Below are 15,735 nucleotides of genomic sequence, written 5' to 3'. Positions count from 1 at the left end.
AGTTTTGTTTGTATGGTCATGCATGTTCTCCTAATTGGCTACGATCGTCCCCAACCAAGTCACCTTTACTACTACATACCCCAATTTGTCCAACTTGGCATCCTTGATGAAGCTTTGGACTAAACTACTAGTTATGGGTTGAGATTGGACCGACAGACTAGGTTTATGTTCAGTACAAGCAGAAGCAGATACAATTCTCAATGATATTTATATAATTATTTTAAGTTATTTTCATTAATATGTAAAAAAAAATTAAATTAACAAAAATAAAAATAAAAATAAAATGAGTTTTGTCATGGCCCCAACCTGACCACACGGCCACAGCCAGACCCACTACTAGATGGAAACTCACACGATGCAATCGCACGCACTGGCATCCTCTTTTCACCGTCCTTTCTTCACATTCCCATACATACATTCATACATACCTACATACCCTCTCTCTCTCACCCCGCAGACCCACCCCCCACCGCCATTTCTCTTATCTCCTCCTCATAATCTTCCATTTTGCTCACAATTCAATCCTCTTCAATTCTTCTACATCTTCTTCATCGCAATCAATCCCCCAAATTTATTAATTTTTTTTATTTTTAATTTTTTTTCAAAGGTATGTTCTCGATGACTTATTCAATCGTTTTTTTTTTCTTTTCCCTTTTTTGTTTTGCGTTGATTTGTATGAATCTGTAAGTGGGTATTGTTCTTCTTTTTATGATAATTATTTTTCTGTATGGATATGCTTGTTTTTGTGGATGATCGTCGTTTGGTGGTGGATTGCCCTGACTGATGTGGGTCTGATTTGTATTAGTTGAATATTATGAAAGCTTTCAACTTTATCTTTGTTTTCTTTAGTAAATTTCATGATGATAAGATTTTAACTATGTACATCATTGACCATGCTTGGATTAGTGTTTAGGTTAGATTATATTGTATGTATAGTTACTGTATTTTGGGTTTCTTGAGCTTCTGTTCTTGATGACATTGAAATAGTGGGTGATTTGTTGTCTACCATATTGAAGGCCAATGAAAGGTTTTAACTTATGATATATCTAGAGGGAATTGTGCATAGATGATTGGACCGTATGTAGTTCTTGTTTTGTTTCACTTTGATATTTTTGATTTATAATGTATCATCTTTTGCAATGCAACTATAGCGAATGATAAAGTATTCTACAATTATATGATAGAATTTTAAGGCACATTTCTTTGACACAGCTTTGGTTGCTTTATATAAGCTTATATTGTATTTCATTGGAATCAGGATTTCATGTTTGGGGGAGGGCAAAATATGAATAAAGAATTTTCATGTTTGTATAACTTTTGTTTCTGTTTCAATTGACTACTTATTGATATGGAAGAGAATGATTGAGGCTATGATAATATTATGTTTATGATTTTACAAGGATCTTATCTTTTTGCTTGAAAAGAAGGTTTTCACTCATATGCACTGGAGAGTGGAGTTTACATGCAAATCAAATTTCTATTAAAAAATTTTTGGTGAGATATTAATCATGTAAAAATTCATGAATGACATAAGGTGCCGTTTCATCTCAATATAGCTTATCCGCAGTTCCATGAATTGAATACTTTTTAGCTGGTCTTCCTCGACATTAATTGCAATATTATCATCCATCACTTGCAATGTTAAATAACTTTATATGACTGCTTTGGGAAATTGATTCTTAAAGTAATACATAATTTTGCATTCTCTATCGACTTCTACAATAATGGGTTTAATTACTCATGGCTTGAATCAACTAGTATGGAACTAGAGATGATCAGCATGGGAGCAAGGAACAAAATTTCATTTTGTTTCTATCGAAATGGTTGAAACATTTGTGTTTCCTTACAAACTGATATGAAACATTAGTAGAAAATCGAAATTATAGAGTTTTCACTGAAGCATATTGAAACTCACTGGTATTTATCCAAAATAAAATTTATATTGAAACTCACTGACACACTATAAAATATTACGGAATAATGAATCATTTCAACAACTATTAGAAATATCTAACGTGAATTATTTCAAATTGCCTTTTTTGTTAAAAGAAAAGATAGCAAATTTTTATAATTATTTTTTTTAGAATCCAAGAAAATAGAAAGTAGAAGGTGAGAGATATATGAAGAGAAAACCGATATGGCTAAGTCATTTATTTAGTAATAATTGTATTTATTATTATAAAAAGGTTTTTACATAAATATTATCACTATTAACTTTCTTTGTTCTCGTCCCTACCCCTACTCCTACTAGTAGAATCTAGAATTCTTATGTTTTATTTTATAATGGCAACCCCCTTCTCCAATTAACTCTTTAAACCTTTTGTTTATGAGTTTCTAATACTCGTTGTCCTTTATTGAACCTTAATTTATTGTGCATGACAACATTGATTTGTTTGACATAAATTTAATAATTCTTGTTTCGCATTGAATTTACTTCCAAATTATATTGCTTTAGTTTTTGTTTCCAAATATTTTTGTTTTATTTATAGAAGAAAAAAAAAAAAACTCATTTCCCTTACGTTTTCAAAACATCTACGAGATGTTTAAGTTTCCAAGCTAACTGAAATGAGATTTGATCCTTGCATAGAGATGGTGTGACATCATGTTATTAAATAGCAGTATTGGGGTATGTAGTTGTATCGGAGATATGGTCAACTATCAGTTGTTATCAGACAATTTCGACCGATATATTAGTAAATAACGGTATTGGAATTTAGAAGTCCAAAATTCTGATGCATGTGTGACATATTATAATTCGGCGATATGGACTCCTTTACCAATTCGTTTCATTTTAACTGTGAAGGATTACCTTATGAATGATGAAATGCTTCATAGAATCATATATTAATATTACGTCCAATAGAAGATAGATTATTGGCTTAATTTGGAAATCAAAGGGCCCATTGATTGATACAATAGTATTGAAAAGTTTCAAATTTAAATGGTTTGCTTGAGATAGTTTGTTTCTCTTTTCATTCTTAATGTTCATATTTTTTTGTTAATTCAAAACTTCTAGGTTTAAATCATTCAAGGTTCTTTGTGGTTGGCGGAGAAAAGAAAAGTTATCTTCTTGCATGGGAAAAGGATGTCAGATTTGAGAAGTGGAGTTCGTAGATCCAATAGGGTAAAAAATATTCAGGAAAATCCGGCTGTTTTAGTTCCAACTCCTCGGCGTGGCATTGGAAGAGGTATTGGATCCAAAGCTGCAGTCCTGAAATCAACTCCCTGTTGTCCAGTCAACCAAGCAAATCCTAGTATAAGGCCAAAGCCGGTTGGTAGAGGCAGAGGGCGTAGAGCGATGAATCAAGATAAGAACGCTGAGCTTTTTGGTGCTGGCATTGGTGGCCGGGGACGCACAGATTTGGATGCAGCAGTGAGAGAAGTGGCTGCTATTCCTGATGAGTTGGCAGTAGAGAGAAATGCAGAAAAAATGGCTGCTGTTGAAGAGGAAGGAAGCACAAGTCCACTTCCTGAAAGGGTATGATTCAAATTGTTTTATTTTAATATCTAGCATTAGCTTTTCTTTTTTACCTTATCTTACTCTATTTAATTTATACTTACTGATATTTTTTACTTTAATTTGGCTTATTTATATATCTTACTTTTTAGTGCACTACCTGCATCTTTCTGCACTTTGTTGCCATGTTTATTAGCATCTATGAGAAGCAAGATGTATAGCAAATAAACCATGACAAAGTTGCCAGTTGGCTTTACTAAGTGCTATGTTACAAGGACTTGGGTAGGGGTGTCAGGTGGAGGTATTTTGTCCAAGTGTCTGATCATCTAATTTTGCATCCAAGGACACGGGAAGACAACAAACATTTATATGTCTTAATATTTTTCTTTTATTTTATAGGATTGAATAGTGTTTACAAGGTGACATAAAGCACTTTGTAGAAATCTTCTATGTTGCCATGTGTCATGGACAAGTAGACAATGACGGGTGCCTGGGGGTGGAACTACATGTGGACCAAGGGGGTGGTTGCCCCTCCAGCGTTTGCAAAAAACCTTATATATGCACTATCATGCAGCAGTTAGCAAGCCATTTTTACATACATGGTCCTCTTCCCATTAACGATCCCGCTTTGCATGTGCTTAATCCCTTTCTATGGTGGTCCCCTCCTTTCCATGTTTCCGATAATGACATTGAAGGTTGATTTGTCCCCTTGACAATACTTGACAATTCTTTCGTATAAATCATTCTGGTTTTTTGCGTCCAACTAACCACCTCTGATAACATAAGCCTGTCCCCCTATGCTTTTTTATTTTCCTGATCCATCTTCTCCATCTAACAATGTAATATTGTCCAGCAATCTGATGTCAACCCTACCAAAAACCTTCAAATTCTAAGTCTTCAAAACTTTCTTTAAGAGCTTTTACCTTGCCAAATGGAAGGTAGGATTGCCATCCATTGTCTCACTATCCCACCACCCCTTACACCATATCCACAAAGCCCAACTCCCTCAACTCCATATTTTCAAAGCAAAATGGGATATACTCCCCAACCGGGGCCGCCCCCACAATTGAGAAGCAGAACATGACTAGTGGCCAAGGTAAACATGACGGCACAACTGTAGGGAAATGGTCCTCCCAATCAGAAGAGATCAAAAACCTATCCAGTCTAGACATAGAAGGCGAGTAGACTTAGACCATTTAAATTTGTCCCCTTCTAGTGGTAAGTCCTTCATCTGCTCTGCTACAATGATGTAGAGAATTTCAGCATAGCCCTCATTATCGGTTCACTGATTGGGTTGGAGATTTAGGAAAGGGGAAAAACAAATATGGAAAGCAACTCCTATGGCAGTCATTTTGTCTATTTGGAAATTCAGTAATAATTGTGTATTCAATAACAAGTACACAAGCATTGAAGAGCTGTGTGATCTCATTAAAGTGTGCGTCTTGCAATTGCCCATGAAGCTGAACAAATAATCCACACTTTGGTCGTCAAAGAAGTTTTCCTTTCCAATCATATAGATAAAAAGACAACTGACTTTAGACCAAAATGTCATTTCCTTTGCTTTGATTATGCATCATGAATGCTTCTAAAAGCAATCTCTTAACTTTGGCTTATGCTTCTTGCCCATAACAATAAAGGGGGTGTGATTCCATCACTTAGAAAATGTGTATTTTTTAGCCATACACATTGCGGCCCCATTCCATTTTAACCCAAAAAAATGATACCTATCATAAACACGTTTTTTTATCGATATCATTAATTTGTAAAGACTGCATCCAATTTTATCTCAACAAGTAAATTACATGGGTTGAAAGGAAGTTTCTTAGATTAAAGCTCCACCAATTTTCATATGATCCAAAAGTGTGACACCATGTGATTTGTGCACTCTATTTTCAATAGCTGAATTCAACAACTGGAATTGAAGTCTATTAAAGAAGGGGCTTGGTTGTAACCCTAATCTAGCAGTTCACCTTTCCAACTAACCTCTCAGCAGGAATAATGATATTGAAATCACCCTATTGTCATCCCGAGCAATTCCAACTTGCTTTCACTGTTGACAACTCAGCCCACATAAATCTTCTATCTTCCTCATCTTGGTGTTCAAAAACACCTGAAAAGGTCAACTGAGAGCCATCCTCTATGCTTCTAAACAAATAAGAAACAGACATCCTCCTTGATCAAACCCATGTCCCACAACATTAGAATACCACCTGCAGTCTCCACTGCCCCAAGAAAAGCTCAGTCCTCCCATACGCCACCCCACATACTCATTACCACTTTCCTATCTATATATTCCATCTTCGTCTTTTGAAAACAAATAGCAAAGCGGAGCCATGGAAGCTTTCCATCTATGAACAACCAATCTTCTATCCAGGTGACCCCTCACATTCCAAGAAATTAATTTGAGCTGCATAAGGGTGTTTTTGGGTATATTTTGTATTTGATAAAAGTTGATGTGATTCAATTGCTGGAGAGCACATTAGACTACTTCTACACGACATCTTTGGGTTTTGCTTTTGTTTGTAGTTGTGATTTATGTCTCTGTCATGGTATTGAGTTATATGATAACCCTATTCAAGTTGCCACGAACTTATGTTAATTTGTTGGTAATGTTTATGAGATTTGCATTGAAGTCTAACAGTGTCCCAAGTGTCTTAACTGAACAAATTGGAAACTTCTTTCTCTTTCTCTCTTTCTCTCTCCTTTTATCTTTATATACACTTTTAGAGTACATTTGAAAGTCAGAGGGGTATGATCAAATCTTAGTCTCCACTATCTTATTTCCACTCTGTGGCTTGATTTATATATAGTTGAAGAGGTCTTTGTTCATGTATTACGCTAGAAATGTTTCTGAGTTGAATCCTGTGAGTCCAAATGTCTGTATCTTTGTGCTGGGCAGCCTAAGCTACTACAATGAATTTCCAGCCACTACTCATTTTTATGCAACTGTTGGGTTCAATGTTCTCATTCAATATTTGAAGCCTGTCCATGTGAAGATGGGTAAATATCTTCTGAGAAACCAACTGGGTTCCATGTGAGATAATTAATAATTTCATGATAGTAATTGTACACTACTGTTTTGAAAAAATTTGATTTTTATTAAGTACATAGATTTTAGATAGAGATGTTATTACATATACTTCTATGGGTAAATGGTATACAAGCGGCCATATAATACTACTAAATAAAAAAAGTAAGATTCTATGATCGATGAAAACTATATTTTTTCATGTATGACATGTTTTCATGTTCATGATAAAACTTGTGAGCAATATGGACTATATCTATAACTATAATTAGAAAGATTTTTTTTATTCTCTAGAATGGGTATAAGGTGCAGTTCTAAGAGAAGGTCTTGTGCAAGAAGGTACATAATTGTAAAGAAGAAAAAGCAAAAAGTTTACTGGTGGAATATTGAGGATATATTTTTAGAAATTGATAAACCTTTTCTCCCATGATTATCAAATTTTAGACGGTTATTTGTGTTGATTGTTTCACTTCAGGTACAGCTTGGCAATTCCCCTATTTACAAGTTAGAGAGAAAGCTGGGAAAAGGGGGTTTTGGGCAAGTTTATGTCGGAAGAAGGGTGACAGGTGGCTCAGGGTGCACTGGCTCGGATGCTGTTGAGGTATGTTTTTTCTTCTCATGGGTCCGTTGGATATCTGGACAATTTCTTTTTGGAATTTATTCTGTCGGTAATGATGGTCTCCCTTTTTCTTTGTTCTTTTCTTTCTTATGGGTGGGGGGTTGGCAATAGGTTGCTTTGAAACTTGAGCATCGAAAGAGTAAAGGATGCAGTTATGGTCCTCCTTCTGAGTGGCAAGTTTACAGGTATGCAAGACTCATCTGCATTGTCAATCAAACTTCATTTTTCATGCCTTATTATTTGAGAGTGACTGGTTTAAAAATCTTATGGTTTGATTTTCATCTCTTCATGAAGCACTCTTAATGGTTGTTATGGAATTCCTTTGGTCCATTACAAAGGTCGCCAAGGAGACTATTATATCCTCGTGAGTTTTCTTACATCTTTCTTTCCCAAGTCTGTGGTTGGATTTTTATATATATATTTTTTTACTTATTACCACTGTTATGGAAATCATTCCTGATAACATTTGTTATATTGGGTTTTGTGAAAGCCAGGTTATGGATAAGCTCGGACCAAGTTTATGGGATGTTTGGAACTCTAATAAGGAAATGTATGAATATAATGTCCTTCCTCATAGTTTTGTGTTTGTGTGTTAATTTTTGTTGTTTCTTATTGTTTTTTTTCTCTTTGTACAGGTTGTCTGAAGAGATGGTTTCTTGTATAGCGGTAGAGGCAATATCAATCCTACAGCAGCTTCACTTTAAGGGGTACTTATTTCTCTTTCTTTTATGAATATTACATACACATGTATTCCAAACATATTCACAGATTTTTTCTCAGTTTTGTGCATGGAGATGTAAAGCCAGAAAACTTTTTGCTTGGTCAGCCCGGAACTCCTGATGCAAACAAGTTGTACTTGATTGATCTTGGTTTGGGTATGCTTTTTTTTCCAGAAATAAGTTTCAGATACACTCGTTTCATGAAATTGAAACATGCTTTTGTAGTTTTGTGGTTTTAAATTTGTAGTTTAAGTTCTAACTGGTGTCCTCCTCAGCTTCAAGATGGAAGGATTCATCTTCCGGTCGTCATGTTGATTATGACCAAAAGCCTGATGTTTTCAGGTAACTCCCCCTACACGCCCCCCCCCCCCCCCCCCCCCCCCCCCCCCCCCCCCCCCCCTCCTTTTCTGTGGAAGCTTGTGTTTTTGAGATGGTTCCAAATAAGTGCCTCCCCATTAGTGAGTGGAGGTGGAAGTTCCTCATAGAAACAATACTTCATTTAAGTAATTCTCCAAAATGGAAGAAATATTCCTCATTTCTATTTATCTTAATTTTTGGGTTCCTTTTTTGGGGAGTTAGTTTATAGAATTGGCCTGCATAACTTGCCTCATAAGTTTCTTGTTAAGCTTTACTCGGTCTTTTAGCAAGGAAAGTGATTTGATACCATCATAAATGACATATCAGAGAATGACATGTACTTATTTCCCTGATCTATGTGTTGACAGGGGGACAGTACGTTATGCGAGCGTACATGCTCATTTGGGTAGGACAGGAAGCAGAAGAGATGACCTTGAATCCCTAGCTTATACTTTAACATTCCTCCTTAGAGGGAAGCTTCCATGGCAAGGTTTCACTGTAAGTTCATTTCTGGTTTTACCGTGCACTGCCATATGCAACTTTATCTCTCAGACTTTTTGTTTTTTTCTTTGACTACAATCTATGGTATATTCTTGCTCTGCAGGGTGAGAACAAAGGATTCCTTGTTTGTAAAAAGAAGATGGGTACTCCTCCTGAAATGCTTTGTTCCTTATGTCCTCCCCCTTTTCAACAATTTCTTGAGATGGTGACCAATATGAAATTTGATGAAGAACCCAATTACTCGAAGCTTATTTCACTTTTTCATGACAGCATAAATTCCAATGCGTCACTACGACCCATCAGAATAGATGGAGCCTTGAAGGTTGTTGGTTGTAGATTTACGTCAATTAAGCAATCGTCTAAAGTTCATTTATTGTTGTTTCTAAATATTTGTTGTTAAACATGTCATGTATTATAGGTGGGTCAGAAAAGGGGGAGATTGCTTGTGGATTTGGAAGATGGTGCGCAGCCTCGCAAAAAAGTTCGATTAGGTGCTCCAGCTACTCAGTGGATCTCAATCTATAGTTCTAGGTCACCGATGAAACAGAGGTAAAGCTGGGCAAAACATATTTCTTTTCTTTAATTTTTTGCTATAGAAAATTCTCTCTTAATTTTTTTTTCTTCATCTGTTACAAATTTGACGTAGCTTTTAATAGTCAAACCATGGGCCATTATGGGTAACCATGTTCCTCTCCATTGTCATGTATGGATTCTCTTAGGCTTGGAAATTTTATCTTAGCATGTCTGGTTTATTTGAGGCTAAACTACCTTTGATTGGAACTGTCATTTATTTACTGTCATTTATTTCTGAAAGAGTTCTCAAATATGGAGTCAATAAACATGTGTTGTAATACTTTGTGTTTTCTTCTCGCGTAATTCTCTCCTTTAGGCTACCATCACTTTGCCACGGGAAAATAGCCTTGTGCAATGGAATCTTATGAGCAATCTTTGACGGGGCAAAAGCAGTGTTTTTAGCTGTTGTCCATAGATATTTGTTTTACATGTATGCTGCTTTTGGTTCACTAGAATGAAAGTGAAATGGAATGGAATGACCATTCCCTGGTGAATAATAATTTCATTTGCAATCTATTTTCCATCATTTTTTTTTAGGGAACCAAACTTGAGAATGGGCATTCTAATGGAATGATCGATCCATTCCACATTCATTCCAGTGAACCAAACACTACCTTTGTGTGTGGGACTCTTGCTCTCTTAGTTGAAAAGTAATGAGAACTCTTGACTGCAGATATCACTACAATGTAATGGATTCTAGACTCCACCAGCATGCAGAGAAAGGAAAGGAAGATGGTTTGTACATTAGCTGTGTAGCTTCTTCAGGAAATCTGTGGGCAGTTATTATGGATGCAGGGACAGGTTTTACATCCCAAGTCTATGAACTCTCACCCGTTTTCTTGCACAAGGTATGCATTTTATTCCTTACCATTAGTTCTAAAGGTTCATTATCAAATTATCCATTGCCTCTTGAAGTCTACTCTTTCTAAATTCTTCATCAGGAGTGGATTTTGGAGCAGTGGGACAAGAACTATTACATCACTTCACTTGCTGGCGCATCCAATGGCAGTGCCTTGGTGGTTATGTCCAAGGGTGAGTGAAAAATTTCTGTTTGGTATTCACTTTTTGATGTACTTCAATTTTTTTATGGCAATGAAATCCAATATGAGAAATTTCAAAGTATAAATGACGAACTTGCACATTTTAATAATATTATATTTCATGATAAGCTACTTCCTAAAAGAAAATTAGTCTCGTATCTAGAGATGCCTCAACACATTTTGATGAAATGATTTATGCACGACCCGTATTGTAAGCATGTGTGGTATATACTGTGTTTTCTTTCCTGTTCCATGTGCCAAAATGGTCAGTTAAAGTTGTTTAACAAATGATTGATTCTTTATACTCCGGATTTACGTTATCCAGGAGTCATTAAGCCACTACTACGGCATTACTCCTAAGTAATAAACTGATTTAAACACTTACTACTATTATTATTATTATTATTATTATTATTATCTTGTGATTCAGAATGCATTGTTAGTTTTATGGACAACGAAACCATTTGTTTGTGTACCTATTCTTTTTTCCTTGAGATACTCACCCCCATATTTAATCAAACCATTGATCTCTGCTTAATGTTTCACCATCAACTGGCAAAAATGCTGACCCTAATTTTGAAACTCTGTTTGAGGTCCTCAAATCTTTTATTAGCTTCCCGTCAAATTTCGATTCTTGCTGGGGTACTTCGATGATTGTACCACTGATGTTGCCTTCTTTTTCTTGCTGTTGAAGGGACAACTTATACTCAGCAGTCATACAAAGTTAGTGATGTATTTCCTTTCAAATGGATCAATAAGAAGTGGAAAGAAGGCTTCTCTGTTACCTCTATGTCCACTGCCGGTAGCAGATGGGGCATTGTAATGTCCCGAAATGCTGGTTATTCTAATCAGGTACTCCATTTCCTGTTCTGTTGCACTGTAAGTCTGAAATCCAATCAGTCTGTTTGGATGGGGTGATTTGGTGAGAAATGATAAGAAGTGATTCTCTTTCTCATGTTTGGTTTATAAATTAGGTGAGAAATGATGAGAAAAAGAACTCTTATTCTGCCTGTTTCATTTATGACCAAAATTGATGAGATTTAGTGAGAAACAAGCTCGTTGGGTATAAAATTTTCATAATACAGAGATTGCCCATTAAAAAACAAATGAAGATTATGAAATTTCACTCATATCCTTTCTCACATGCTTTGATTTCTTACTCATCAAGAGTGAGAAAACACGATCATTACTTTTTTTTTCTTGCCCAGACAAGAAACCACAATAATTTATTTTCATGTCTCACCTCTCATACCAAACAGACTGTAGTTTTGAAGAATCTATTATATCTTTTTTACTCTCTTTGCAGGTTGTCGAACTTGATTTCCTTTATCCAAGTGAAGGAATTCATAGAAGGTGGGAGAATGGATATCGAATTACATCAACTGCTGCAACAGCAGATCAAGCTGCATTTGTACTGAGTACGTCCAAGAGGAGATTACAAGATGTGACACAAGAAACTTTGCGCACATCAGTCTTTCCCAGCACCCATGTTAAGGTACCTTTGAATTAATATGATTTTGTTTCCCTTGGAGTTAGAACTGCAGAACTCCATGGTTCTTTTTTCCTCCCTTACTACCAACCCCCCATCTCCCTAGTTCCAAAAAGATGATGAATGAAAAATACTGAATAAAACCCTGAGAAAACCCTTTCATTATAATTTATTGTACTTTTCCCTAAAGAAATTCACACACACAAAAAGAAAAAGATACAACACAATTCACCTACCAATCCATGTTCTGTAATTAAAAAAAAAACCTGAAACATGTTACACTTTTTAAAACACAAACTCAATTTTCTTTTTATATCAACCATAGTGTTTTACTTTTTGCTAGACATTATCATGATAATAACTGAGAAAATTATAATATGAAAGTATTGTGGCAAAAAGAGGCAATGGCCACAAAGCATCCAGGGACGAGTTTGCAATCAATTTACTTTCTTGTACCTGTACATGGTTAAACATTTCAAACATGCTTCTGCTACTAACTGGAGAATTTTATCATTTTAAAGGAAACTACTGTTTATTATCTATTATGAAACAAAGGTGAACTCTTCTTTTATTTAAACTACGCTCTCACATTCTAACTTTTAATTAAGCAATTTTATGCTTTATGATGTTCTCTGACTATGAATTTTCAGTTGGGAATTGACTATAATGTAATAGAAACGATCATTCAATCATTTTCGCAATTAGACCCCCCATGTGTACACATTTAATTTAGGCAGTATCAAACGAGTTTTGTAGGGTTATTTATAGTATAGTTTAATTATGTTGATGACTTGTTTGACTGTCATTGCATGTAGTAACACTTGCTTTTGCTTTAACAGGAAAAATGGTCAAAGAATTTATATATTGCATCCATCTGCTATGGGAGAACAGCATCTTGAAGTCCGAGAAATGAAAAGAAGAAACTCAACTAAGTGTGGTATGTTAACTCCACTTGTCTATCAAACCTTCAATTGTCTTTCTGTATTAATATCAAAATAGCTGATGACAAGTTTTAAAGCCACATCGATTTTGTATTTTCCCCCCTTCTAGTTTGATGCTTAGGAGAGGTGTACCTATATTTTCTACTATGAAAACATTGGATGCATTGCCAGTTATAATGAATATGCATGAATGATTAAGATATTCATTTCAATTTTGGACTCTCAACTTTGACATCATGATATTTTCTAGGAAAATAATTTACGAACAGAAATTTCATACAGCAAAGTCCACTATTTCGTACTGGATTATTTTTGAAATAATAATCCATTTTGATGAATATGTTACATTATTCCTTGCTGAATGATTTTTTTGTTGGTATATGTTACTCTATTTTTTATTACCTCATATTTGCACAACGCACAGTGTCCCTCATAAACTGGATTTACTACCCAACATAGAGCAGTGTTGACAATATTTTGATCGCAACCATGAAGCACTGGTTTATTGAGAATCGCTTCAATTAAGGACTGACTGATTGGCCCACGTCTATTTTCAATCATTAGATTAACTGTAAAAAACCAATATTCTTTTTAAAACTTGTGTTATTGTCATGATTTTATTTATTTATTTTCACAATTTTAACATGCACAGGTTGGCTGTTTTTCTGGAGAAAACCCATCACCATCATTCGTGAGGAAGTGTAGAAAACTGGAATACATGTAGAGAGAGAACTTTTGCTTACAGAAATGTAGAGTTTGCTTAAAATGAGAACCCATAGAGGAGCTGGCCAATTTACCAACATTTTCTGAGTGAGTGCTACAAGGAAATTCCACCCCAAGATAAATGTTATGTTGTCTTTTATAGCCACCACAGAATTGTATCACCATCATCAATTGTCTTTAAATTTTTTTTAATTGTCTGAGTGAAATACTGGGGGGAAGAAAAAAAAAAGCTGTTCGAGAACATGGTCTGGGATTTTTTGCAACCGATAATGAATTTTTTTTTGCGAGCGATAATGAAAATTTGTGTTAAATCTTTTGGAACAGTTTTGATATGAATGAAGCTATGTGACCATGTTTTCTGTTGTGTAATTTGTGGTGGTTGGTTTCATGTATGGTGTGCACTTGTGTCTGTTCTTCTGTATACATTGTGTTTGGCTACAAAAGTGGGTGAAAACAAATTGCTTTTGTCGAAAAGTAGGGAAACACTATACCATATGCACCCACCCTACTACAACATGTGTAATTTTATTACAAAATTTTATAATATCAACTACAAAATATATAATTTCGTTACAAATTAGTGCAATAAAAAATGTCAATAATTAAGTCACAAATTTTTGTAACATTAATCATAAATTTAGCATATTTTGATATATCAATTTGTGGTGAGATTACGCATAAAATTGGCAATTTGTATAGTGGTGAGGTGTGAGACGAAGAAGCATGTTTATATAGTGGCATTTTTGTTATTCCTTAAGTTTTGGAGGGGCATTTAAGTCATTTTGTCCCTCCAAAAACAGCTGCGTGCTTAAGCTCAAAATTTAAGCACCCTTGGAGCAATTTTTACATTTAAGCCGAAAATAGCTTAAATTAAGTCATAATCTGTGCCTCATAAGTTGTACCAAACAAACTAATTTAGCTTAATTTAAGTCAAAAGCTAATTTAAGTTGAAAAAAAGGTTTACCAAACACCCGTTTTATCGAAAAGTAGGGAAACACTATACCATATGCATCCACCCTACTACATGTGTAATTTTATTACAAAATTTTATAATATCAATTACAAATTACATAATTTCGTTACAAATTGGTGCAATAAAAAATGTCAATAATCAAGTCACAAATTTTTACAACATTAATTACAAATTTAGCATATTTTGATACATTAATTTGTGGTGAGATTATGCATAAAATTGGCAATTTGTAGGTTGGTTACGACATTTAGTTTAATGTTTGATTTTTTTTTTTTTGGTGATAATGACTTGTTTAACGAAAATTATTTGGTGAGGAGGGTAAATTATTTAATTTTTTTTTTCAATTGTACTTTCACTGTCGGCCACTGCCAGTCACTACAAAATTAGCCGGTGCTGAAAAATTAACCATAAAAATCGCTAGTGGTGTTCGGTAGTGTCAGGTGGTGAGCAGGGATAGTAATAGTGATAATGATATAGACTTATAGATGGTATGACTTGAAACCAATAATTGAGAATAAACAAATATTATTTAATATAGTATTTGTTTGTATACTTATTATACACGTAGTTTGATAAGGATAGATGTAGTTTGATAAGGATAGATACAGCTTAGTGATAAAGTCAACATTAACTACAATCTTGAATATTTGGATATTCAAGAATTTTATCTCAATAACCCCTCAAGCTGGACATTCCAATTGTCGAATTTGCAGCTTGTCTCGAAAGAATTGGCACGATTGTGACGAGAGTCCTTTGGTGAAAATATTCGCAGCATGGTCTTTAGTCGATATAAACTGAATTTGAAAGGCCTTGCGAGCTATTTTTTGCAGATAAAGTAAAAGTCAATCTCAATATGGTTAGTACAAGCATGAAAAATTAGATTAGTAGATAAATATGTTGTCCCAAGGTTGTCACATTATTGAATTGGTTGGAACCAATAATTGAGAATAAACAAATATTATTAACAAAATATTTATTGTACAGACATAATACATATGTGCCATACGTATACATTTAATTTGATAAGAATAGATACGACTTAGGCCAAGTTTGGGAAGACTAAAAAAGTGTACTTTTTGTTTTTTTGGACTAAAAAATTGAGGTTGAAAATATGGATGTTTGGGTTAACTTTTTGACTTTTTATTGAAAAATGTGTAATAAAAAATTGTAAAAATTAATTTGTAGGAAAAAATTTGAATTGGGAGTTGTGCAGCCGTAATTGTTGACTTTTGGTGAATAGTGTTAACTTTTTAACTTTTTAAGTAACTTTTTGACTTTTTGACTTTTTTTAAAGTCCCCAAACTTGGCCTTAGTG

The 15,735-nt window shown here is 34.6% G+C and overlaps 1 protein-coding gene across 1 annotated transcript; it reads left to right on the top strand.

Moving 5' to 3' along the window:
- Positions 1 to 308: 308 nt before the first annotated feature.
- LOC114301666 (casein kinase 1-like protein HD16) lies at positions 309 to 13,816 on the top strand. Its single transcript, XM_082870353.1, has 18 exons — positions 309 to 607; positions 3,017 to 3,478; positions 6,961 to 7,086; positions 7,216 to 7,289; positions 7,399 to 7,468; positions 7,599 to 7,654; positions 7,740 to 7,811; positions 7,885 to 7,979; positions 8,099 to 8,165; positions 8,549 to 8,678; positions 8,785 to 9,003; positions 9,100 to 9,230; positions 9,928 to 10,102; positions 10,196 to 10,286; positions 10,989 to 11,146; positions 11,601 to 11,789; positions 12,623 to 12,720; positions 13,377 to 13,816. Exons 2-17 carry the CDS (start codon positions 3,086 to 3,088, stop codon positions 12,680 to 12,682), a joined length of 2,106 nt encoding a protein of 701 aa, XP_082726479.1. The 5' UTR covers positions 309 to 607; positions 3,017 to 3,085; the 3' UTR covers positions 12,683 to 12,720; positions 13,377 to 13,816.
- The last annotated feature ends 1,919 nt before the right edge of the window (positions 13,817 to 15,735 follow it).

The sequence above is a fragment of the Camellia sinensis genome, chromosome 5, assembly GCF_055761805.1.
Source record: "Camellia sinensis isolate YWXY chromosome 5, ASM5576180v1, whole genome shotgun sequence".
Taxonomy (NCBI): Eukaryota; Viridiplantae; Streptophyta; class Magnoliopsida; order Ericales; family Theaceae; genus Camellia; species Camellia sinensis.
Note: the sequence above shows the minus strand (reverse complement) of the source record. Positions and strands in the feature narration are given on the sequence as shown.